We start from the raw sequence: 27,353 nt of genomic DNA, 5'->3' as shown, positions 1-27,353 counted from the left end.
ATGTAAGTATCCTTTTGTTTTCCGATGGTCTTAGGCGACCCCTGTGAAAAGGTCGTTTGACCCCCAAAGGGGTCGCGACCCACAGGTTGAGAACCGCTGACTTAGGGCCTTGAAAGCCTTTGTAAGAACTTTGGCTTTTTCTCTGAGTGAGTTGGGAAGCATTGAAGGAGTTTGGGTAGGAGAGTGACATGATCTGACTTACAAAAAGGATCATTCTGGCTGCTGCTTTGAAAATAGGCTGGTGTGGGGTGGTAGGTAGGATGAGGGTGGTGGAGGTGGTGAGTGCCAAGGCAGGGAGACCAGATAGGATGGAGTCTTTGCAATAATGCAGGTGAGAGGATTTAGTAGCTTAGATTAAAGCAGTAGAAAAGGAAGTGGTGAGAATGGTTGGATTGTAGATGATTTATTGATACACTATACATTTTCTGCTTATTTGTTTACTGTTTTTTTAAAGTTATTTTATTCATTCATTTATTTATTACTTGAGTATCTCTGCCCTAGAGATTGGCCCAGGGATCCAGGAGGCTTCTTACAGGAAAGAAGAATGTGGATGTTCAAGAACCTGGCCAAGTCTGACATCTGATGCACTCCAGCTCTTCTGCCAGTGACTTAGAAAATATATCAATGACCTTTCCCACCATCCCTTTTACTCATTTATAGTTATTAATAATTGGCATTCATTATTTTTTTATACCCACTTTTATTGAGCCTGGTTTGTTTGAGGCCCTGTTCTAGGTGCTGGGGCTACAAGGTGATGCATGCTGTCCCCTTTTATTCATGGTGAGCTTATCAGCTACTGCTTTCCACCAGCCTATAGCTACCCAAGAAACCAGATTGCTCATGTCATTCATATCCATATAGTCTGTGCCTTGCCTGAGTCTGGCACATGGTGGGCCCTCCTCATTGGTGTGTATCAAATCCACGGGAAAGCCTGACAGGTATGAGGTCACTAGGCCCTGGAGTGGAGCAGCCCTGCGAGATGGGGCCCAGGGGACAGGTAGAAAGCAGAGGTGCAGCCAGCTTGACTTGAATTGTAAAGTTTGACTTGAGGCTAATTCTCCAGCCTACAGCAAAAAGACTGCTGCTGCAGCTGCTACTTGCTGCTGCTTTCTTCCCCTTCCCCCAGTGGGCTTTCACATTGAATTAAATAAGGTTTAGATTTGAGCATCTTTACCAGAGTAAGATGCATTTGAGGAAGTGGGTCTGGGAAATTGAAACTTTTGGACTGAGTTGAGAAACTATTAAATACAGTGCAGATCTCAGATATGAACTTCCTTGGGCTGGAATTTCCCTGCCTTGAGCTTATCTCCACTGAGATGTTAAGGCCCCTTACCTAACCGGGTATTCTACATTTAGCTATGGCTTTTGCAATGATCCTACTCTTCTTAGTTGGATGTAAGCCTTTGGAGGCAAGTGACCAGATTAAGGCAGCCACTGTGACCCCTGTTTGGAAACCCTGGAAAAATGTCCAGAGTACAGTATAGAAACTGAAAGTGGGTAGGAGGAAATGAGGGGACCTATTATTTGCATAAACTTTTTCTTCTCTTTGCTTCCCCTTGGCAACTTGCCTGTCCTCTCCCCTCTTCAGAGGCCATATTGCTTTCAGTGCCCTCAGTCATTTCCTGTCCCGTTTTATTCTGCAGGGTCTTTTGTTTCTCTTTCAGTGAGCTGCTAAGCCTAGTCAGTCACTTCTTAACACTTCCCTGAATAGAAAAGGTGACATGATTGTCATGTTGGTGGGAACAAGTGTTGGGAGTTAGAAATGTAAGTGTAAGTAAATGCTTCATGTTTATAACTTTAGCCCCTACTGCTGATTGAAATTGTTGATTCTTGCTGGCCAAAGGGAAGAAAACCATAAATAAATAGTGCCATCTGTAGTGAGAGGTATGGTCAAGTAGCTTTTAGTAGTTCTGGGTTTTAAAAAATTCTCATGTCTTCTTTTTAAAAAACAGTTTTATTGACGAATAGTTTACATATCACAAAATTGACCTACCTTAAGTGTACAATTCAAGGACTTTTAGTAAATTTACAGAGTTGTGCAATCATCACCACAGTCCAATTTTAGAATGGTTCTGTCACCCTGAAAAGGACCCTGTGCCCATTGTCCTTACTCCCTGTTCCCTTCTCCAGCCCCAGGCAACCATGAATCTACTTTCTAACCCATGGAATTGCCTTTTCTGGGCATTTCATATAAATGGAATCTCATATTCTTTGGTGATAATATAGAGAAGAAATAAATCCTTTTCCCATTAGCATATGGCAGTGGAGGAGTCTGATTGCCACCCAAACCTAGAACTTAACAGCAGACAGTGTGGTGGTGAATCCAGCTCTTACTAGAAAATGATCTTGAGAGAATCCTCTAATAATTAAGTTTGTTTTCATTTCTGTAAAATGATAATCAAATGAGAATTGTGTGTATATGAAAATATTCTGCAAGCCACACCGTGTTGTGTAAATGTTAGTTGTTATGTATCCTGAAATATTTTTGGAAGGGTGTGTCTTTTTTAAGGAATAGAGAGTGTTAACCTAAAAATGAAAGGCCTTTCAAAATGAGAGGCAACAAGCATTTACTGAGATCAATAAGAATAGCTATTTGGGAAGCACTGATTCAAGCAGAAGCCCAGATAATGTTCCAATTAGGAGACAAAGGCAATGGGTATTTATGAGAAAGAAAAGGGGAACAATTACATCAGTAGAGGGAAGGCATTTCCATTGCTGCAGATAATAGAACATAATGATGTTAATGCTAAACAGTGTTCTAATTTTTTAGTCTAGTAGCCGTTAGTCCAGGAGGCCTAGTAGCTTCTTTCTTGTTATCATTGCAAACAATTTTTTGGGAAACAAGTTTGCTTCGACCCAGTCCAAAGGTTGTTTTGCCCTGTTTTTAACTTTCCAAGGTTTGAGATGGAAGACGTGCAAGGCAGTTCCCCTGGCATGGCAGCTTTAGCTCCATGTTAAAGTGGCTCCATTTACATTATTGTTTACAAGAGGAAGAAAAAGAGATTTTGAATGTTGCATTCACAGTTAGGGAGGTGGCCTGATGAGCAGACCAGATAGATACCTTTGGGGAAGAGTTCTTGGCCAGGCCCAGCAGCTGCTGTCAAGATACCTTTTGGGGGTAAGTTTTGTGGTGTCCCCCATAGTAAATTCATCTTTACAAATGAATTTACAGGAGAGTCATTTTAAATAAGTTGTTTTAAGTTGTTGTTGGCACTCATTCTATTTAATTTCACCATGCTTGGCCTTGTGGCCACCCTGTTAGCTCTTACTTATTTTGTAATCTGTTTCTGTTTCTTAGTGACCAGACAGTGAATTTTATTGAGTCATGCTATTCAATCCTGATTAGAAAATAATTTTGAAATGAAAGTAATTTGATTGCTGTACCCCCCTGCCTACTCATCCACCCCCAAGAAACTGAGGGGAGTTCTGTGGCACCTTGAAAAGGTCACACTTTATATTCTCAGCATTAATTGGGTATTAGGAAATGTTGAACAGTGGGCAGGTGGGATAGCTGTAGGGTTTTCCAGCTCTTCTTTGGATTAGATCATGACTTTTCCCAGAACATTGGACCCATCTACATTCAGATAAAAGTATAAAACATTCCTAAAACATCCCTTCACTGTTTGGGATTATTTGGGATTAGACAGCCTCCTGTCTGTGCTACTGTGGTTTCCTCCATAACTGGGCTTCCTGTTTTTACTGATGCCTCTTTTTGGCCAATCCATTTTCCACAAAGCTGCTGGGTCATCTTTAACTGTAATCAGATCATGTCACTCCTTTTCTTCACCCTCCAATGGCTTCCCATCACTTTAAAAACAAAGTCCAAGTTCTCCACCTTGGCACCCAAAGACCTGTGTGCTCTTTACTTCCTATACTTCAGCTACACTATTAAGTTTCCTGCTCTGGGGCATTTGCAGCAGCTGTTCTTTCTGGTTGGAATGCTTTTCTCCCCCTGGCTTTTTTGTACGGCTGTTTTCATCCCTTAACTTTACTGCAGATAACCGAGTTTGGAGCCTATGTAGTTGGTTCAAGCCATTGCTTGTAAAGGAGAACGAGTTAAGATCAAATCAATTACCTTTGAAAACAAACTTAAAGTTCACACCTCAGGGCAGTGACAACATATAATGTTACTCATCTGAGCTTGTTTTTATATGAAATTTTCTTTATGCATTCTTACTTCGTGAGAGAAATATTTTTATTGGGAGAAATTCCTACCTTTTTCCTTCTCATTTGCTGAATACATGTTAGGATCTGCTCTTACCTGTTGCTTTCTCACTTTTAACCACATTTAATGATAATAGTTGTTAGCGTTTTTGAGTACTTCCTGTGTTCCTTGCATTATTCTAAATGCTTTACATGAATTAAATCATTTAATCCTCATAATAATCATATTATATGGAAGGCACTATTATTATCCTTACTTTACTAAAAAGAAAGGAGACATAAAGAATGCTTACAAAGTGGCAAAGCCAGGATTGGAACTCAGAAAGTGGCCCCAGAGCACATGTTTCTAACTACTACCTTAGATTAGACTCATTTACTGTTTTCACCTTCAGGCTCAAATCTGCCCATCCTTAGATTGGTTCCTACCTTGATGCTTGGATATCCTTAGTGTCTTTGATGCTGGCATCTCATGCTTCATCTTAGAGTCTAGATACAAGGGTCAACGTACACCTTAAATGCTTGCTGATAATACTGAGATGGAGCCAGTGCAGTCCCTGATGTCAGGAAAAACATAGACTAGTTAAAGGAACAGCTCTATTAGTGAATCAGTTGTACAATAGCATGCCCAATGAGCCAGGGGAGCCCTGTCCTTCAGTCCCAGTGGTCTCATGTTCCCTGTCATTGGCCTGTTGCCTGGCTGTGATGCCTGTCTTGCTCTGAATGTTGAATGTAACAGTCAGGGTCCTGGCAGGAAACAGATAGTGTGCTCAGAGGGTGTGACCTAAGAGAGTTTAATGAAGGGACATTTTCAGAAGTATGAGCAGGGTTAAGGGAACCAATATTGGATAGTGAAGCCCCCGAGACTTGTAACATGAGGGAGATGTTACCCCTGGGCCGGTAGGGCCTGGGGAAGGAGCCGTGTTCCAGACACGGGCTGCCTGGCAGGATCTTGGCCAGAGAGGGATGCAGCCACTGGAGCCATGGTGCCGTCGTTCTGCTGGTGCCTTCCTTTGTCACACCAGCTGGAGCTCTAAGAACAAGATGACTTGGGTAGAGCAGTTCTTAAGAGGTCAGCCTCCTGGGGTTCGTAACAGACTCAAGAATAGTGGAAGATTTGTAGGTCAGGGTGGGTTTAGAGAATAACCAACACAAGATAACTTACTACCCTTTCTGGTTACCTCTCTGGGTTCATCTTTTATGTTGGTTCTTCTGACCTATATCCGTCCGTCCGTCCATCCATCCATCCATCCATCCATCCATCCATCCATCCTTCCATCCTTCCATCCTTCCTAAACACTTAGTGTGTATAAGATCTTTGTTAGGCTGGCCGAGTGGTGCGTTGGTTAGCAGTTGGCTTGGGACGCCAGCTCTGAGCAGCAGGACCCCAGTTCGGATCCCACGTATGATGGCCAGTGACTCTGTGCCCTCTACAGCTAAGATGGTGAACAACAGCTCGACCTGGAGCTGGGCTGCTGTGAGTCGCTGGCAATGGTGTAGGCTGCATTGGGGCTGGCCAGCAGCGGGCGTGAGCTCTCGTGAGCTGCCATGAGCCACCATGAGTGGTCATCCAGTGGCCGGCGAACGACTGCCTCTCCCGGGAAGAGTGCAATGATAATACCAACATTGGGCCAGTGAAGTGATGTCCTCCACAACTAGACTGGAGAACAAAAGCAGAAACTTGTCTGTTCCCCTTCCCTGCTCCCCAACGCTGTTCCCCTCCCCCAATTCCCCAATGAAATCTTTAAAAAGAAAAAAATAAAGATCTTGTTAGACCCTGGGAAGCTATAGAAGTAACAGTTCTTGTCCTGAAGGATTTCAGTTTACTGTTGATATTCCCAACAGACCCTGGTGTTCCCGGCTGTTTCTGTTTTCCATCATTATTCCCAGAAAACAATGACTATTAACAATTGTAGGTCCCTGCCAATAAGCATTTGAAAGGGCCCTGTATCAATGAGGGCTCTTTTACTTACAAGTGACAGAAAACCTAACTCAAATTGGCCTAAGCAAAAACAAAACAAAACAAAACACGACAACAAAAACCATACCAACAATGTCATTTATTGGCTCATGGAACTGAAAGATCTTAGGGGATTCCGCTTCAGGCTTTGATTCAGGAGCCTGATTGCTGTCCTTCAAGGTGGACTTGTTGTCAAGTTCCTTGAGGTAGAAGAATGGCTGCTAGCAGCTCCAGGACCATCTCCTTCCAGCAGAAAAAAACAGAGGCTCTTTCTTGTCCCAGAGCCAGCGTCTCTGAATTGTCCTGAGATGGGGGACTGTGACCTATCATGAAAGCCAGGGCACTTGGATGCTCTTAAGGACGGGAATGAGTCACATGCTGCCCCTCAAGCCAGGGGCGAGCTACCATTGGCAGCCCATATACTAAGAGAGAGAGGAGGTAGATGCTAGGTGATAAACGCAAGGGATACTAAAGGCAATTAGAATACGAGTATACCTGAACCTGCTATGAATAAAGCATTCAAGTTATTTAACTGTCTCAAATCTAAGCCTAAACTAGACCAGAGATATTTAGGATTTTTAGATTTTAATTGTGTCTCTAAAATGCACCTGCCTATTCATGTTCTCTCTTCTCACCCTTGCCTTCTCTCCTTTAAAACTAGAGCACAAAAGACTAACCACCCCCCTCCCCACTACAGAAAAGGTACTTTAATGTAATATCTTTATAAGGAAAAAAGAAAGCTTTAAATGTACTACGTATTTGTGTGGATTTTGCTTATAGTAAGAAAACAGAAGAACAAGGTCTATTTAACTATTGTTTTTTTCAGGCTCTTTGAAGTAGACATCTAATTTTTTTACTCAATAAACTTGGCATTAAAGGATTGCCATAATTTGGTTCCCATTAGTCATGCACTTTAATCCTGGTGTTATATGGACTTTAGAGTCAGACAGAAATTCTGGCTCATACATTTAAAGAACCATACGCACTTGGTCCAATCAATCATCTCTTGATTTCTTCATTGGAAATGGAGAGGAGTAAGTACTACTTACTGCCAGGTGCTCTGCTAAATAGTCTCTCCCTCTATTATATCTATCTGTCTGTCTGTCTGTCTGTTCATCCACCCACCCCCCCACCCATCCATCCATCTCCTCTATGCAAGTATGTATATAAACTCTCATTTAATCCTTCCAATGACCCTGTGAAGAGTAGATGATTCCTGTTTTACACATGAGGAAACAGGCTCAATGAGAGATGTTACAAGCTCATGTTAATAATAGTTCATGTTGGTGGAGCTGGGATTTGAAACCAGGTCTGTCAGATTCCCAAGCCTGCGTGCTTAACTATTGTACCAAACATAACTTACAAGAAGGAGTTGTGAAAATTAGATGGTACAGTGAATGTAAAGAGCCTAGCACGGTGTGAGTCCCAGGCTAGTTGGGCGGAGAAGTCAGCAGATACATTATAACGCAGTGTGATGAATGTAAGAGTAAGCATTTCTCCAACATGCTCAGTACCAGCATAATTTGAGTCCTGTGTATACTTACCAGCATTGTGGATTTAGGCCACTTCACTCTCTTGACTGCCTGTTTCATTTGTAAAAAGGACATGCTAATGTCTAGATAGTAGAACTATTATGAAACTTAAATGAGATTAAATAACAGATGTTAAATTCCATTCCCTGTTTCACTTCCACTTCTCATTCCTGTCTCTGTGGTTTGGGAGAGGCATTCACAGGCTGTGAAAGAATTTGAGGTTATCGAAACCTATATTAAATTCTGACTTCTTCATCTGCCAGTTGTATGATGATTCCATGGCACATAATCTCCGTGAACTTTGTAAAGTATGTTTTCACATACATACTCCATTGGGTAAAAAACAATGAGATACTGTATATAAAATGCTCCCCATCTCCTTTCGTTACCTGTCCCACTTCTACCCATTCTTCAAGGTCCATTGGATAATAGAAATGTTAAAATGAGAGTGAAATTTATTAAATTGCTGCTAAAAATTCTATGTTTTGTAACTTCAGGGGTTTAAGGCTGCTTAGCAAAAGCTGCCTTGTAGGGTAAATAATGTAGTGGGGGGGGAAAATTAGTCTTTCCTTTTTTAAAATTGGGAAACAGAATTTCCTGACATCTCTTGAAATCACTGGGGGCATCTGCGGAGGTGACAAAACCTGAATTAAGAATCTTCAATCCAAGACAATACAATTGGGTAATTGTAATTTGGCCGCAGGGATAGAAAAAGACAGTTCGAGGAATACAATCAATAATGTTGTAAGCATTTCTTAGGGGGCCAGATGGACCCATGACCTTTTGGAGAGTCCACTTCATAGTTGATGTAGAGGCCTGACGACCGCATTGTATTCCCGAAACTGATGTTGAATAATACTGTATGTCAATGATAATTATATATACATATATAACCTTGGGACATGGAGTAGAGTGCGGGAACGGATTCAATGGAATTGTAATAGATAAGCATGATATCGGGGGTGGGAGGGCAGTGGATGGGGGAGGGGGGTTGTTACTTTGTGAGGGTGAAAAGGGTAACTATTGCATTGTTCTGTACACCTGAAACTAACAATAAAAAATTAAAAAAAAAAAAAAGAATCTTCAATCCAGAGAAATCATTGCACACATTTTGCTCATGAACATTTTTAGCTCCATGTTGTGTAACAAGCCGTACTTCTGGATTTATTTATATGTAACTCTGTGTTTCCTTTTTAATATTTTAGATGGAGCAGATTAAAAGGGCAAATAAACTGTTTACCAATGATTGTATATTTCTGAAGAAAACTTTGAACATCCCAGTTATATTAGAGAAGCCGTTGCTGTTTAATGGACTTAACTCAATTGATTCTCCAGAAAATGAAACTGTTGAGAGCAGTTTTTCTCAGGAAGAGCCAGCGGTGGCTGGGGAAGACCTCTCTCCTCCCAGTCCTCAGGAATCCGATGTTCAGCCTGTGCCACCTGAGGAGGTGTCAGCCAGAGATTTCCTGCAGAGACTAGACTTGCAGATTAAGTTATCAACACAGGCAGTCAAGAAACTAAAAGAAGAGAGCAGGTAAAAATACGCTGGTACTTGGTCAAATTTTCTTTTTTGCTTTAAAAACTATATTTTAATTCCAGAAAGGCATTTTTAATATATGAAGTCTAAACAGAGCCATTGCATCCTGCATAAGGCTTTGTCTGAATGCTTTTGTTTCTGTTTTTTGTTATAAAAAGTTTGCTTCTTTGCTTTAATAGCATAACTGCCCGGCTAGCAATTCTGGGTAATAGCCAAGTAGAGACATCTAGCTGATGCCTTCAAAGGAAGTAATGCCCTAGAGAATACTTGTAAAACAGTGATCCTTATAAAATTTGTCAAAGACATTGTCCGTTTTTTTTTGTCCCCAGGTGTTTCCTATATAAGATCTCACATGAGCTTTCTTTTTTGTTCTTTAATTTGGTACTAGGGCAAACCTTTCTCTCTCCTATAGAATTGATTTCCTTCTCCCTTTATGATTCCAAGAATGGCACAACCTTTTTTGCCCTGGCTACCAGAAAGCTTGTAACTAAAATTGATGCTCAGTTCAACTACTATAATATGTCTTATGGTTAATATATTTGTATCTTTCTCTTTTCTTTAGTCCTGATTTTTAATTTCTATATTATTCATCTTATATTTTACCCCTTTTGTTGTAGGAACCTCCAAACCCTTTTGAGAAAGAGGTGAAATGTTAGAAATATAAACAAATATAAATACGAATATGATTAATTTATAATTTAATATAATTTAAATGTAGTATAAACAAATATCAATACATAGCAAGCACTATTCTTTATTTCAGTAACTGAGACACAAAATTGAATCAATAAGGTACACACTAATGATATTTGTATCTCATACAACTTTCAAGGCATGTACAATATTATAAATTGATATACTCCTGTACTTCTTTGGCAAGTGGATATTAAGTTGTTTGATAAGTATATGTGTTAGTTTTCTGAATATAGGTTTTAAACACTGGTTTATTCCATATTTCTTTTTTTTTTTTCAGAGATGAAGAAAGTCCCTATGTAACTTCACTCTATCATAGTTAGATGATCAGGGGGCATAATCTCCCTTGGATTAAGAGATGGTTGGATCATAAAGAAATCAACAACTGAAGATTCAAAAACATCCCTTTTGGATTCTCATAGTGTGTATCTTTAAATCACAATTAAGAAGTTCCACCTACTGCAGTTGCTCTGAAGTGAATAGTTCTCTCTGGCTTTCTATCATTTTAAGTCTGCATTATGGCATGGTACCAAAATTGTATCCTAAAGCTCATCACTTTTGTAGGTGGTGGTAGTTTTTTGACTTGCTTTGTGAATAGTAGTTGACATAAAGCATCAAAGACTATTTACATAGTCAAGCTAAAAGCAATGTTTATCTCTTGACAAATCCTAATTATGTGAGAAAAACATGGTTGCTGTTTAAGTGATGCTGATTTTGCTATGTGTTTATAACTTAAGTGCTATATATATATATATATATATATTGCTATATATATATATATATTTCAAGATGTACTACATATTCTCTAGTAAATAAAGAACCAAATTTTGTAAAAAATAAACTACAAAAATATGAATGAAAAAATAAACTATGTTTTTATATTTGAGCCTTCAATTTTTTCAGCAAGTGAAAAAAAGTTGATTTTTAAATTATATTTTTGAAATAGTGACAGCTTCTCTCCTTGAATGGTTTTTATTATTTCAATTGCAATTTTGAAAAAAAGTTTCAATAACCTAAAAGCAAATCAATTGCAGTTACTAGTAATGTTTACATTTTCATATTTGACTTGATGCATTTCCAATATAGTGAGAACACAGAATATGATCAAAATAAGAAATAGTGCTATGACCTGATACATTGGTGAATTGTAGTCTCTATTTCATTGGTAAGTCACTTTACAGAGTGTTTTGGTAGTCACTGTGTTCATTTGAGTTGAGGGTTAGGTTTTTATTCACATTAATTTCATTTGTCTTACTTTTATTATCTGCATAGGTTATAGCAGGAAACCTTAAGCCATATATTGTTAACAATTAAATGGGTTTTTTTGGGTCTCAATTTCTATTCAAATGCTGGGTTAAATCTTTAAACTTGCCCAAAAATTCTTCATATTATTCCTCCCCAACTTCCCCAAAGGAGTCTGATTTTTGTGGGGGCAAAAAGGACCTTTGTTTCCCCTCTTCTCTCTTTCCTCATTTTCTTCTCCCCATCTTGCTCCTCCAGGACTTCCTTCCCTTAAGCAGGAGACACGTGCCCTTAGGTGTTAATGCAGCAGAGCTAGCAGAACCAGAGCTGCCCGTGTCCAACCCTTGAGGCATGAATGGGACATAGTAGCTGTCTGCCCTTATCTTGAATTTCTTGTTTGTTTATAATGTATATAAGCCTTTGTTTTGTTTTCTTTTTTTTTTTTCATGGTAATAGCATCTCATGTTTTTATTTTTCAGTTTTTTTTTTCTCATGTTATTATCATCTTTGATAGAGGGTGATCTCTTCATCATGCTTTGCTGTTTTCTTTCATCCACTACTATCTGAACTATGGGGAGTTTATTGGAAGAGAACACTAAAAGAAAAAATAAATAAAGGAAGGGAAACAGTTGTGTATGTAAGAAAAGGCTCAGGCCTCTGTGGAGTCCCAGGAACTTTAAAAAAATATAAAGTTATCATGCTGTTTAACTTAAAATAATCTGCAATTTGTGAGTAATCCAAAAGACATAAATCCAAAAATACTATCTAAAAGACATAAGCTGAAAATTGATATAAAGACCACAATCTCAAAAACATTTTCCGGAGTATTTTAATTTTGCCTAAAGTCCCTCAGCAATTTCTGGCAATAACATCTCTCCTCTTTTTAAAGTTATTAAAAACTTTGACTTTGTCATGGCTACAATTGAACTATCCTGGACTAGAATTCTTTAGTCATTGTCTTGCCCATAGAATCACTGTGAAGGAATGGACTGAGGGTTAAGAAACCTGGGCTCTGGTTTCAGCTTTACCACTTCTTGGCCACATGAGTTTGAGCATATCTTGTGCCCTTGTGTGTGTGTGTGTGTGTGTGTGTGTGTGTGTGTGTGTGTGTGTGTGTATACCAGTTTCCTCATTTATAAAACAGGACTGATGTTCCCCCTTTTGTCTTGGTGATCAATAGGAGCTGATGAATGTCAGTGTGTTCGGGCATTCATTAAATAGACTCACTAAATAGATTTCTTATTTTTGAAAATACTGCGTAGATTTTAGATAAGTTCTAGCAAAAGGAGAAAATGCTTTAGTGACAGCCAGCTTTTTCTCTGATGTAGAAGCAGCCTGTTTGGACTACAGGACATGGGTGAAGTAGAGTCAGTCATGTTATCAAAGATAACTCATAAAACAAGTCCGATTCTTCACGCTTTGGCAAGTAGTTCGGGCAAAGTTGTTTTTGGTTCTCTCTCACCGCTCACCAGTGAGTACGGGCTTCTCTAGAACATATTAACTAACTAGTTTTTTTGAGTGTCAGGCTTTGGTTTCTGTTTATTTTTGCAACTCTAGATAGGATGGGAGGAGCAGCAGTGGTCTCCTACTTGTGAAAAACACCCTCTTAAATTTCCCTATAAGTTCCCCAGTCCTCACCAAAAAGCGAATACCAAGTAGGGGCGTTGAAAAGACAGGTATCAGAAAGCCATTTGAAGTAGTGACAGCTAATACACAAAGCATATTATTTTTATGATTTTTAACTGAAATATGTAGAAAATAATGTAATTTGAATAGCACATTTTTAAAGCATTCTTTGATTTGGGAACATTGCCCATTAACATTTCAGGGGGACTTTGGTGACAGTGTGCTGTTTCCAGGGCTGTGTTGGGGGTGGTGGCTGAGAAAGACAGGTCTCAGGGACTGGCAGTTCATTAACCTCCAGGGAAGCTCATTTCCCAGCTTTGGTTCTCAGGGAAGAAAATGATTTTTATATCCGTTTCTCCTCTATTGCCTGGCCCTCTTGCTCTCTGTTGAGAAATCTTGGCTTGGATCAAGTCCAGTTTAGATAACTCAGATTTGGCATACGTTGCTTGATGTAGTGTTTATGACCTCATTTTTCTTCTTGGAGAGTCCCTACGTATCCCTCTTAATAAACAAACTCAATGTCTGAAAACTAACAGAAAATGTTAAAAGTGGGGGAAAATTGTTAATAAATCTAGCAAATCCTATGCCCATTTTTCAGGTTCCTTTTTGTACCATTGGGCCTGATAAAAAGCCAGCAGGAGTAGCCAAAAAAACAGCTTCCTTTAAGCTATAGAGGTTTTGAGAAAATGTGAATTTATTTCAACCAAAAGGGAACTGGTAGTGAAAATGATATCTTGTAACAGACATATGCTATGAGGTGCTTTGGTACCCAGCATGCCTTGAAAACTGCCCTCTAATTCTTCAGGGGTGCGTATATGTGTGACACAGAAGGTAAAAGTTTCATTTTTAAGTTGAGTCCATTACAGGCTTTCCCAAAGCAACATATCTCTGATTATAAAATTGAAATCTACAGGGAAATAAGAATTCTAGGTATAAAATCTCAGCTTACATACAACTTTACTTTTCAGATAGTTTTTATGGCAAGAAAGCTATGTTTTAACCACTTCTAAAAGGTTAACTACTGTAAATCCAGCACTTTCTAATAATCCTTGGGTCAAAATAATTTTAATCACAGAATTAGAAGAGTTTTAAGCTATATTATGAATTCTGAAACAGTGGAAAGAATCCTGGATCTTTTGCCATTTTTACAGGCTACTGTAAATACGCTTGATGGCATCAGCTTCTTCTTTATCAAGGATGCCTTTCTCCACATAAGCATCAGCTTGCTGGTTGATGAAGTCCCTCATCTTTGAAAGGTCATAATCTGGAAAATATTATTATGGTATCATGAGCAAAGATCAGTAAAGAGCAATCCCATTACAGTGATTACCATTAACTAAGAAGCGTTTTGGACAACACCACCACAACCATCCCTTCTTTCACACTGAAAGACATTTTAGGTCTTGGCTTTTGTGCAGTACTTTGCAGTTTAAAATCACATGTATGTGTATATGAGCTCATCTGCTTCCCATCATCATACCTGCGAGGTGTTGAGTTGGAGAGTACCACCCTCATCTGACCATGGGGGTAATGGGTTCAGAGACCAGGGCTTTGCAAACTTTACTATTTATAACCAGTCACCTGGGACTCTTGGGCAGTTGCAAATTTGCATTCAGTAGGTTTGAGGTGGGGCCCCAGATTCTGCATTTTAAACGAGCTCCTGGGAGACGCTGATGCTGCTGGTCTAGGAATCACACTTCGGGTAAGAAGATCCTCAAACTTAAGTACCTTCGTCAAGGTCACACAAGTAGTAGAGTTACGATCCAAACCAGGTGTTTTGACTTTCTGAACTTGCTACACTGGTTAGTCAACACACCTTTAAATTTTTTCCAAATTAAGAATTACCTTGATTTGCACACTGTTAGAATTGTGTATATATATGGAGCAAAAAGCCAAATGATAACTTCTTTATGGTTTCTCTGTCCTACTTGAACAAACAAACAAAATTTATATAAACCATCAAACCACCCACCCAAAACAAAGAGATCCCCAAAATAAGGTGGCATCATTCTAAAGGCGTAAGAAGAAACCCACATCTTTCCTTGATTATTATATACTTACTGTTTTTAAAAATGAAAACTACAGAAACATAAAATAAAACTTAAATCACCTGAATTCTATTAATCATCGATAACCACAGTTGGTATTTTGTTCTATTTCTTTTTAACTTTTCAAATATATCTATCTCAACCCACAATGGAAATTACAGTGTACATACAACCTTATAACTAGCTCCTTTCACTTACTTTACATAGTAAGCATTAATATTCTTCAGAAACACTATTTTAATGGCTACATACAATACATCTTATGGAGGTACCAAAATTTATGACACACACCCCTCATGGTTGGACTCGTGGGTCTTCCCCACCATAGAGTACTTGGGGAGACCTCTCCTGATTGTGAGTTGCTTGAGGCTGAGTTCCTTGAGGACAGTGCCATTTGTCTTGGATATTGGCAGCCCCTGAGCCAGAGGCCTGATTTCCATCAGTTTGTAAGGGGAAGAGAAAGGAGAGAGTGGGGTACAAAGGCTCAAAGCACCCCACGGCCCCTTGAGCTAGCCTAAATATAAGCTTAATCTGGGTCCCCTGGGCATCTTTAAGCCCTGCATGAAAGGAAAACTAAGCATGATGGAACTCTCTGCAAGCACCAGGTGCTTATATCCAGGTGAGCCGAGGCTTAGAGAGAGCTGTGTCCTCCCCACTAGGGTGCAGCCGTGAGGATTAAAGAGAGAAGTCTTGGCATTGAGCACTTTACAACTGTCATCTGACCTGCTTCTCATAAAACCCATGAGGTAAGCAACAGTATCCCCATTTCAGAAATGAAGAAATGGGACAGAGGAGGTAAGTCACATGCTCAGCTCATGGTAGAGTCAGGTTCGGAACCTGGGTCAGTCTGTAGTCATTGCTTTGATGACTGTGGCCTTGAAGTAGTGAATAGGAAACATCGAATGGGTGCAGAACAAATGTTCAGTTAGTGCTTGGGGTTTTTTGTTTGTTTTTTGACTTTTCCTTTTTCTCAGACACAAAATAGAGAACTGACCTGAACGTACATTTTGTGTGCACTTCAGGAGGCACCTCTTGATTACCACTCATTCAAATTAATGCTCGCTCTTCAGACTCGGTTGCAGGGTCAACATCTTAGAGGGACAAAAGGCAGACTCCCATGGACAGATGTGAAGAGGTCCAGGTGATTTGAATGGGCAAACAGGAAAATAATGGTGCTTTCTTTTGAAATGGAAAAACTGTCTTTATGACCAAGCTACCACTGTGTGCCAGGAAAACCAGCCTGGTGCTGAGGAAAGGCTGTTAGCTATGAGAGTACACAAGTCAGTAACCACCTTGTTAATCTTAAAAGGGGTTTTCAGGTTGGTAGGTTCAAAAGTGATAAGGGTAGCAATTCATTTTTTTAAAAGTGCAGACTTTTAAGGCTGCATAAGATTTTATCATCACCCTCTCTATCACACCACATGGACCTTTTTTTCCTGGATTTGGGAAGGAGGTTCAAGTCCCCCAGTCCCCTGCCGAACAAAGGGCATCAGCAGAGGTTAAGGAAGGTAAGAACTGATAGTGAGACTTCCTGCTCACACAGCTGCCGCCACTGCATGGCCCTAGGACCTAGATGCACACAGGCTGTGAGAGATGACCCCGTGGAGCAGAGCACATGTGAAGGCAGTGGAGGGAGAGCTCTCTGCTCCTGCCTTCAGGAGTGCATATTACCCTCACTTCCTGGAGGCAGAAGGGAGCGGCAAACTCAACACTGTTGTTCTGAGGTTTGCTCACAGAGCCTTGGATGCAAACATCACAGTTCCACACTTCACTAGGTCGGTCGTTTCTGGAAGTGGAAGACTGAATTGCAGGATGTTGTCAGTTATGACTAGGAATATGATTTATATGTTCATTGGTGAAAGAAATCACATAAATAGTCCATACTGTTGGACCATACAATTTACATTGGTTTTGGAATGCATTTCAAATATAGCACCTACTGTATTACACTGATTCTAAGATAAACTTTTTTATTTTATTTTAAAGTCTTCACAGTCATTGATAGCATCTCATAATACTTCTTCCTTAGTGGTATATGAAACAATGGTGCATTTTCCAATCAATGACACATTTGATGAAATATGGTGTATGTGAATTTTAATGGAACTGACAGCCTGGAAATTCACATCATATTGAGCCAACTAAAATGAATATGTGTGAAGATGTGATGATTGTTTCCATCTTGCTCAACTTATAAGATGACAGGCTAAAAGGGTGCTGAAAAAAACCTCTTCCTCCCATCGTGCTCTATCTCAGTGGTTCTCAAACTTGGCTGCATGGTGGAAAGATGAGGGGTTTAAAACTACTGATGCCTGGGTCCTGCCCCTCAAGTTTCTGAATTAGTGGTGTCACAGGGCATTAGGATATGGAGAAGCTTGGCATATGATTTGCATGCACTTTAAGGGTTGAGAAGCACTGCTTGTTTCATTTTAAAAGCCTCTTTTGGGCTTTGTTGCCGCATTGGTTAAGAGCTGGCTTGGGCCACCAGAGGACCCCGGTTCGCATCCCACATATGGGGGCCAGTGACACTGCCCTCTACAGCTTAGATGCTGAACAACAGGTCAACCTGGAGCTGGGCTGCTGTGAATCGCTGGCGAGGCGGTGTAGGCTGCAGTCCCTGTGGCAGTGGGTTGCCATGGGCTACCGTATGTAGCCAGCAGCCAGCGTGAGCGGCCAGCAGCCGCAGTGAGCGGCCATCCAGAAGCCGGCGACTGATCTGCCTCGCCCGAGAAGAGCGCAATGATGGTGCCAACTTGGGCCAGTGAAGCAACGTCCTCCACAACTAGACTGAAGAACAAAAGGACAGCAACTTGTCTGTTCCCCTTCCCCCAATTCCCCAATAAAAATCTTAAAAAAAAAAAAGCCTCCCTTTGCAACTGCTCTGGCTAGACACCCAGGAATCATAGCAGACTCCTCTTTATTCATGTAGCTCTCAAGTTTCTTCCCTCTTTTCTTATTTTCTCTGCCTTGCCTGGGCTTAAGCACCATCATTTCTGCTCTAGATATTTGTTTCCTATCTCTCTCCAGCCTTCTGAGGTCTTATTTTTTCAAGCTGTAATCACACTGCTTGCCAGATAGATTTTTCAGTTCTTAACTGAGTTCTCAGGGCTTAAAGAAGCCCTAATTTAGGATCCTCTGGCTAAAATGAGCCTCCTTAGCAGGGTGCACCAGCCTCTTCTTGACCTGGCTATTACTGCGCACCTTCCTAGTCCTGTCTGCGGGTCCTCCCACAGATATCCAGTGTACCTGGGAAACCGAATGGCTCCAGCTTCCAGAAAGCATCCTCTCATTTGTCCCTTTGTCTTGGCACGCAGCATTCCCTCTGCCTCCATCTCTCCTCACTTACCTTTCCAGTGAAGGCTTTCACGGGGCCCTTTCTATCCCAGTGATCTCTGTCTCTGTAAGGCGATGTGCCCCCTCCTTTTGCCTCCTTCGTACTACCATGCCTGTCTGTGATAGCACCAAGCAGGACCAACCGTACTTTATTGATGCTGTGAGTAATTTGGGGTGGGGTTGGGGGTGGGGTTGAGGGTAGGGGAGACTACATTTTACTGTGCTTCACATTTCTGGCACTCAGAACAGAATCTAGTTCTGTGTTTTAAGTGAGTGAGTGACCTGCTTTCGTGACTGCAGGGTGCACCTATTATGTGTTCAGAAAATGCCTTTGTTTAAAATACCCCAAGAAAAGGGTGGGGGGAGTAGACAAAACAAGATTGGCAAATGTTGATAATTATCGAAGGTGGATGATAGATACACGGGGATTCATTGTACTATTTCTCTACTTTTGTTTGACATTTTTTTTCATCATAAAATGCCAAAGAAAAGAAAACAATGCCATTGTTTAAAAGGCTGGTTTGGAAAATAAGACAAATGGAGGTACTGTTCCCTTTTGCATCTGAGAAGAGTTGCAGTCTTTCTGGGCTCTGAGAGGAGATTTTGGCTCACTTTGATTGTGGGAATCTTGTTTTAACAAGAGCCCCTGCTAACTGGGTGAAGTTTGTAATTTATAACCACACTAAAGCGTTACCTTCTTTATTTCCTTTTTTGTTATGCTTCTTCAACCACTCGATGTTCTTCCTGATGGCTTCCAAATAGGCTTCTGTTTTCCCTGAAAAAGGCAGAGAACCCATATCAAACACTCATAAAACATCACTGCATTTCTTTTTAAAGATCACACTTATGTTTACAACAATAAACAAATACTGGAGTTACCAATTGCTTGTGAGGCGGTGTCCCTATGAGGCTGTGTGCGTATTTGAGTGGGGGTGGCAGGGTCAAGGAGAGTGGGTGGGGATAAGTTTCCAGGAGAAGGGACCACGCTGGTAAGCGTCAAGGAGCTAATATCCTTCCACACAAATAACCACAGTTTGATATTCTGGCAGAGAAGAGTTCATTCAGTTCCCTGGATAGGTGGATTCTTACAATTCTTAGATTGCTTCATTGATGATTAGGGATGGTTCTTCCAAACTGAGGAGCACTGTCAGCTCAAGGCCTGAATCAGAGTGGCAGATACTTAAAAGAAACTGTCATCAAATAAGTGATGTTAAGTTAAGTCCAAATTTGTGGTTTTGTGTAAGTTGCTATGCAAATCTTCTGCCCAGTTCTGGTAAGGAGTGTGTAAAACCCCAGATGAAGAGGCAACCTGGGCCTCATTTCAAGGTTTGGATAGTGAGCCTTAGAACTTGTTCTAGTAAAACTTCCCTGGATGTGAAACATTCTCTGATGAATCTCAAGTGTGGTGGGAGAATACCAAGCATCACTGAAGTACCTGCTGTGTGATGGCCTCTGCACACCTTGTTGACTGAAAGTGGGTATTATCATCAACTTAGATGAGAAAACTAAAGCTCAGAGAGGCTAAATGACTTGCATGAGGCCACACAGGAAATAACAGAGTTGGAATTTGGACTCTGGCCTTGCAGAGTTTCTGCTAAGTACACTATCTGAAAGATAACACCTTTCTTCAGACATGAATACTGATGTATCCTAGTTCTGTCTCAAAGAAATCAACCATTCCCCGAACTGAGTGAGGTCCCTAATACTCAGAGTGTCTGCATCAAGAAACCAGGTGGTCTGGAGAGGACTGGATGACCTAAGAAAAGAGGCTTTCAAAGTCCAGGGCCTCTGCAAAAGTAATCGCTGCCAAGGCTCAGTGTGGTGACTATCCATTCTGAGCCGTATTACCTCAAGTCTACTGCCCAGACTTCTTGGTTGAACCATCTGTACTTTGTGCTTTTCATGAGCCAGGGGCTGTGCCTTGTGCTCCAAAATGCATCTCTTTTACGCTTCACAACAACCTTATGAAGTAGTCCTATTTCATTCCCATTTTACAGATGAAGAAACTGAGGCATAAAGAGATTAAAGTAATATGATGAAGATCACATGGCTAGTAAATAGTAGATCCAAGTTTGAATCTGGATACATCTGATTATAGTTCATGAGCAATAACACTGCTTTAAGATTTGACACTGTTCAAAAAAAAATTGATGATGTTCCAATTTCTATTGCATTTACCTCAGTGACTTCCTGATCTTATAAGCTCACTCCTGCCTCACCGTTGAGGCTCCATGCTATTTGCTCCCCAAAGAAGCACAGAGAAGCTCTTGTGCAAAAAAGTGGACAAGAGATCTGCAATTTTCAGCCCTATTCACTTCAACGGCCTGTGTAAAAAAAGCCTTGATTTCAGTGCTTTGTTTTTAAGAATGTTTGAGCACGTGAAAAACCAATTCCCCTTGGCAGATGTTATACAATTACAGTTCAATGAATATAGAGATTTTCATTGTTTGTTGCCTGTTTACTGAGAAGGTCAACTGGATTTGGTGACATAAAAACAGTGTTCTCTATTTCAAATTAATTGGGTTAGAAAAGGCATTTTGAACAAGGAAAGAAATCTTAGTGCAGACTATTTCTAAAGAATGCAACTTCATTATTTTTAAAGAGTTTAAATCAAATACGTGGATCTCATAAGGCTTGTTTTAATGAATAGATAATAATTTGTCTTAGCACAGTAAATAATTAGGGCTTCTGAAACTTTTGAGAATGTATGAAAATAGTCTTGTACTTTAAATAATTGTAAGCATTCTTCTCACAATCTTATCTATGATATTGTATTACAATGTGGAGAGCTTATTTGAGAAAAAAAAACACCAGGGCTTAGTCTCTGTTTAAATACTGTATGAAAAATTCTGAATTAGGAGAATGAAAAATAAGTAGGAGGCTTTTGTCGCAGTATAGCAGACGTTGTTGATTCCCTACCCTCATGCCTCCTTCATTCCAAATATGCTAATGAAGGGACCCTAAACCAATAGTGGACAAAATTGGTAAATAAATACCCCAGCTTCCTTACTCCTCACAGTTTCCCAGAAATCCTCAGTGGGACCAAGCCCCAGTTGTCCATAACTAAAGCCCACTCATTAACAAACCTTATATTGGTTCCTTTCCCCTCCTTGTCTCATGTACCTACCCCTCCAGTACTGCTTCCTGGGTTCACCACCCAATTCAACTACTTGACCTCAAATCCTTCTCACAGGGTCTGCTTTGGAGGGAACCCGACCTGAGACAATTTGAAATAGGGGAATCAGCAACTTTGTTAGGTTGCTCCTTGCTCAGGAACCAATTATGTATAAAAATGGTGTTGAGTTTTAACAAGTATGAAATACATGAAAAGTAATTTTATTCACTATATTGACATTAGGAACACACGACAGAGAACAAGTTTACTAGTTTACTGTAGCTTAAAGAACACTAGACTGCAATCCATCAAACCACTACTACCTTGCAGATCATAACATATATATACAATTAGAACGCTTCTCTAATTTAAAATAGAACCCCCCAACATCCTCATCTCCGTTTTCTGCTTCATTTTTTTTTTTTAATTAAAAAAATTTTTTTTTTAGTTGAGCCATCCTGCTACCTGTTGGCAGCTCAGCGGCAACTCAGCTCGGGCCAGGCATCGAACCACTGTTGCTCAGAGCTCACACTCTTGCACAAGCTCTTAACCAACTGAGCCATTTGGCTGGCCGTTCTGCTTCATTTTTATCCATAGCACTTATCACTTTCTACTATATTATATAATTTAAGTTTGTTTGTTTTCCTCCCTTAGAAATATTTCTTGTCTGCTGATGTACTCTCCTGCCTAGAATAAAGCCTGACCCATCATAGGCTCTCAATAAATATTAGTCGAATGAGTGAATAGATGAAGGCTTTTTATATATTAGCCACATTATAGTCAGAAGATTGCTTGATGAGCATGGAATTGAAAATAGAGAAAATACAATTTTTAAAGTATTAATGTTATAGAGTTCTTTCTTTTCTTTTTTTACAAAAAATAAACTTTATTTAAAAGACTTGAAATTTAATGAATTCTGAATTTAAGTGATGGTGATAGCAGAAACACCTTTAAATACCTATGAATGTGCTAGACAGACTATATCCATGTGTCATTCAATCTCCACAGAGCTCTTTGAAATAAGCATTATTATTCCCATTTTGCTCATGAGAGAAACTAAGGCTCAGAGAGATTAAGTGATGTGCCCATGGTGACACAGCTGAGTAAGGGTCAGAGCTTGGTCTTGAACCAGAATGAATCCAGAGCCTCTAATGAGTTGGAGCTGGGTAAAATCCACCTTTTAGACTGGAGTGATTTTAGTGCCTGTTATTGTTGCTACCAAACAGGCCACTAAGGCAGTGAGTGGTTGTCAGACTTGGCTGCACATTAGAATTGCTTCGGGGAGCTTTTAAAACTCCTGATGCCCAGGTCACTCCCATATCAATTAAACCAGGATGGGAGGGGGGGGGAGTAGGGAGGGAGGGGAGGGACAAAGCATCATTTATTTTACAAACAATCCTGAGATGATTCCAATGTGGGGTCATGTTTGGGGACCACTGCCACTGGTATTAGGACCTGTACACATTTAGAGGAGCACCAGTGACAACTGGAATAAAATCAGGTGTTCCTCCCCTCCGCTCTTGGAGAGAAGCAGCTGGTTCCTGTTTACATTTTCTCTTCCCGGGAGCTGTAAAGTACATCTTTTATTTACACAGTGTGCACTGAAAGCCCAGGAGAGTCCATTCTGGAAAGCTGGACTTTTTTTTTTTTTTAATTTATCTCTGCTTCCTTTGGAAAAAAATAGCTCATAGCTGAGGTAATATGGCACAAGCCTTAAAACATATGCCGAAGCAGATGGGAAGAGAGCCAGAGTAAAGAGGCAGCCCTGCTTTTCTCACTGTTCTGGTTTTCAGCACTGCAGAAGAAATATCCTTTTTTATACATGAATTTTTCCTGAACCTGATAGGTTAGCCTGACCTGCACTGCCTTAAAAACATAAAAACAAAACTGAAGAAATCAAGAGTTAACCTATTGAATACTGGATATACTAAAGATATTAGCTCTTCTAAAAGAGTGTTTATAAAAATTAAATTTGATATAATCCTTACAATTCTAAATAGTAAAGATTATATGATTATATGATTTTGAGCTGCATAAAGCCAAGCAACTGATATTGGGGTAATGAATGCCAACATGGAGCCTACAGTCATTCAATTCAAGAATTTCTACAAAATGATGACATTTTACATGGCTAAAATGCAGCATGGAATACTGGGATGAGCGCTGAATGGGTAACAGGGGACATGAGTTCAGGGCCTAGCTCGGCCACTCTTTGGCTATGAGATCTTGGGCAAGTCACTTCACCTTCTGAGCCTTGGTTTACTGATTTGTAAATTAAGGGGTGAATCCTAAAAAGAAGACTCTACATGTGGAAAGAAGTTCTCTTTTTCTGTCCTTGAAAAACTTGTGTTGATGGCAGGTCTCCCCGTGCCTGAGCTTAGCTCCTAGAACACTTGCTGACTCACAGGGGAGAGCACTGGACTCACTATTTTTAGATATTTCTAGAAGAATGCTTTGGGGCTTGAACAAAAGCATGAATTTTCTCCTCTTATGGTGCTTTAAAAATAGGGGCATCCATATGAGTCAGTCAATTTACTATCAATTTATAATTAAATAGTCTACCTTCTCTTTTCTGTCTTCCATAAGAAGATAGGGGAATGATAGAATATTTAGGTGAAAGGTATCTTAGAGATCACTTTTTAAAACTAATTTCATTATCTGGCCATAAACTTGACAAATGATAGCATCAGAATGAGTTTATGAGTATTATAATGCTTATCTCATGCTTTGGATGATTTTTTAAAAAGATTTTCAGTGACTCATAGAGCAGAAGTGAATGAGTAAACATCAAACTGGCAAAACAGCCAAACTTAGGTCATGGAATGAAGTTTTAAAGTACTTTTCTTTGTCTCCTGAGAGCAATTTACTTGAAAAGTTAAGCAACTTTATAGATATGGTTAGAATTAGAAGAAATTTGATTTCATTGGCATCCCTAAATTTAGGAATAATTATTAAATCATTCAAATACCTACACCAACTAGAAATCAATATTCTTAAATATTATTGTTAATGTGAGTCCCTGGAGAAAGCACAAGTTTAAATAGTTTAAACTATATTTAAAGGTGAATCTGTCATTTCTTTTTTATCATTGGTAATTAAATTGGATTTTTTTAACATTGTCTACATGAGATGAGAAACATTTAAACATGCTCTGTTAAGTTGATATAAATGTAGGATATTATTATTATTATTATTATTATTATTATTATTATTATTAGTCCTATTCCCCAAGGACCCACATATGCTTGGCATGATTAATAAATATTTGCTGTGGTTGGGTGGGCCCATCACCTCATATTGCAAGGCCAAAACAGACTCTCTATAGATATTTCCTATCAATGTGCCTTGCTTATAATTAATTCCTTACGTGGTTTTAGCTGGGCCATTACTTCGTCCCTTGCTCTGCTCTGCAATGTCCTCCAACTTTCTCTCTGAAGGGAGCCTGTTCTACACACCCCTGATTCATCAATATAGAAGATATGCTTGCATTTATGTGGCTTGTGTTACACTTGCCTACACATGGGTTAAGAACTAGTCTCAGGTAATTTCAAAGCTTGCTTTAGTCCTCAGAGTCAGGCATTGGTTCTTATATTCCTTCTGTAGCACAGTGCCTGGCATGCCATCAGAATGTTTATTTGTTGCTAAATAAATGTCTCAGAAAACCCAGTCAACCCCACCTTCCCCCACATGAATGCTTTTATTTTTCTTCCTGGAGACAACAGGTGTTTCCTCAGTGGGTTTTATAACAGAGAAGCAAAATAGCCTTTGAAAAAAGGGCAAATAGAGCAACTGTGAATACAATGGCATATTTTTGGGATTGACTACATTTTTTTTCAAGAAATGTTCACCTTTGACTTAAGCTCAGTTTGATATTTTCTAAACTGTACTAGAATCAAATTTCCTATCCCAGAGTAATGGGGGCCAGGGGTATCATGAATAAATTAAATCTCTAATTAATGGTGGAGGGGCTAATTTTAGCCCCGAATCCCTACCTCTTCCTAATGTTTTAGGAGAGCCATTACAAAGAGTTACTCTAAATGGACGGAGTTTTATTGCCTTCTTTCCCTGTTATTATCTGATGGAAATCTTAATGAGAAAAGAAATCTAACCTCATCATTAGTCTCTGAACACTCACATCCTAAATAGGCAATAGTGGGTTACCAACAATCAACTCCTTCATATTCCTTTTTACTCATACATAATATTTTCTTAAAACAAGCAAAGAGACCTACCTGTCAGGACCCATTCTTAGGGACATTTGCACAGTGAAATAAGGTGTTGTCTTAAACATAGGGCATGCTGCCTCAGTAAGTCAAAGGACCTAGATATGGCTTGTTGTGTTTTAAGGAAATAGATTTATTTTACATGGGTTTATTATACATGGGAGACGATTCAGGCATGCTGGCTTTCTGCTGGGGTGAGCTGTAATGCTTTGTGCTGCCCAATTTCTGGCCCTGTCTCAGGCCACAGGAGAACTCTTTTCCTGATTAGCTATCTTACAAAAGTTTACTACTCATCTTCCACCACATATCCATTAAGATAGTTATGATTGAAAAAACAGAAAATAAAAAGTGTTGGTAAAAATGCAGAGAAATTGGAACACTTGCACACTGTTGATGGGAATGTACAAGGATACAGCTGCTACGGAAACAGTATGGGTTTCCCCAAAAAAGTAAAAATAGAATTACTATATGATCGAACAATTTCACTTCTGGGACTATTCCCCCCCAAAATGAATGCAGTGTCTCAAGGAGATATTTGTCACACAATGCTCACAGCAGCATTAGTCACAATAGCCAAAAGGTAGAAGCAAGCCAACTGTCCATAGTCAAGTGGATGGATAAACAAAATGTGGTATATACATACAATAGAATATCATTCAGCCTTTAAAAAAGAAGGAAATTCTGACACATGCTACGCCATAGATGAACCTTGAGGACCTTATGCTGAGTAAAATAAGCCAAGCACACAAAAACAAGTACTGTATGATTCCACTGATATGAGGTACCTAAAGTAGTCAAATTCAGAGACAGAAAGTAGAATGGTGGCTGCCAGGGGCTGGGGGAGAAAGGAGAATGGGGAGTTATTATTTAATGAGTATAATGTTTCAATTTTGCCTGAAAAGAATTCTGGAAATGGGTGGTGTGCTGGCAGCACAAAAATATGGATGTACTTGATGCCACTGAACTGTACATTAAAAAATGGTTAAGATGGTAAATTTTGTTATGTGTATTTTACCACAATTTCTCAAAAAAAGATATTAAGGAAAAGTTTATACTGACCCAAAGAGGGTCTAGGGTTGAGTGAAAGTATCAAGGCAGCATGACTAGTCTACAGGGTCAGCAAACATGACACGTATAACACCAATTCCCCCTTCCCATACCTGTGACAAATATTATTAATTATTCCAATATTCTTTCCTCCTGAGCTCAGATGCAAAATCATAACCTTTCTTAACATAGGCCACTATCAAACAATTAGAGTTCATATGCCAGCTATCTCAATGTAGGAGAAAATTATGAATGTCTTTGAAATTCATGCTAGAGAAAAGAAGGGTACAATAGTATAAAACTTCATAAGATAGTAAAAATCAACATGAACATGACCTGTTAAGGAAAAATTTCTTTTTCAGACCTGCCTCAAAAACATCCCAGTAACTGGAACAGAAGCAGTACCTTTGGCCAACATCACCACTCAGGTGAATCCATGTAACCCAGATTCAGAGCTATTTTCTACAAAAAGGAACCAGGGCTCTTTGAAGGGGAATTGATTTCAAGTCTTAAGACAGGAAAATTCAGAGTGGGTCTAGAACATCCTGTTGTTGACAGAGAGCAAAGGTGCTTTTAAAAACCACTGAACATAGTGCTAAAAGGACAAAAGAGAAACGGAGACTCCTACTGCCCAAGCTATAACCATATAAGCATAAAATCATGATCATGATTATGACCATCATCATCATCTAGAACAAGGTACATAAATGGAAAAAGGTAATATAAAGTATTAAAGGCAGTAGTAATACAAAAGGGAAATAGTTTGTAATTTTATTGCTGTTATTAAGTTACTAGGTATTGAGTACATAGCTATTGGGTTGTCGGAAAAGTCATGA

The 27,353-nt window shown here is 39.6% G+C and overlaps 2 protein-coding genes across 5 annotated transcripts in view; one reads left to right on the top strand and one right to left on the bottom strand.

The window, feature by feature from the left end:
• The window catches only part of LYSMD2 (LysM domain containing 2), a 15,277-nt gene extending 4,513 nt beyond the window's left edge, over nt 1-10,764 (top strand). For all 4 annotated transcript variants that reach the window (XM_019664914.1, XM_019664942.1, XM_019664933.1 and 1 more), the window contains exons 2-3: nt 8,859-9,187; nt 10,164-10,764. In XM_019664914.1, coding sequence (XP_019520459.1) covers nt 8,859-9,187; nt 10,164-10,206 — 372 coding nt within the window. In that variant the 3' untranslated portion in view covers nt 10,207-10,764. The remainder of the gene's footprint in view (nt 1-8,858; nt 9,188-10,163) is intronic.
• A 2,661-nt stretch (nt 10,765-13,425) lies between these two features.
• Nucleotides 13,426-27,353, bottom strand: part of SCG3 (secretogranin III) — a 32,229-nt gene continuing 18,301 nt past the window's right edge. Inside the window, exons 9-10 of the mRNA XM_019664901.1 lie at nt 18,827-18,907; nt 13,426-14,015 (exon numbers count right to left, since the gene is read on the bottom strand). Of these exons, the coding sequence (XP_019520446.1) occupies nt 13,897-14,015; nt 18,827-18,907 (200 nt within the window). The 3' untranslated portion in view covers nt 13,426-13,896. The remainder of the gene's footprint in view (nt 14,016-18,826; nt 18,908-27,353) is intronic.

Source organism: Hipposideros armiger, unplaced genomic scaffold (assembly GCF_001890085.2).
Source record: "Hipposideros armiger isolate ML-2016 unplaced genomic scaffold, ASM189008v1 scaffold_12, whole genome shotgun sequence".
Taxonomy (NCBI): Eukaryota; Metazoa; Chordata; class Mammalia; order Chiroptera; family Hipposideridae; genus Hipposideros; species Hipposideros armiger.
The sequence above is the reverse complement of the archived record's forward strand: the minus strand, read 5'-3'. Positions and strand labels throughout refer to the sequence as shown.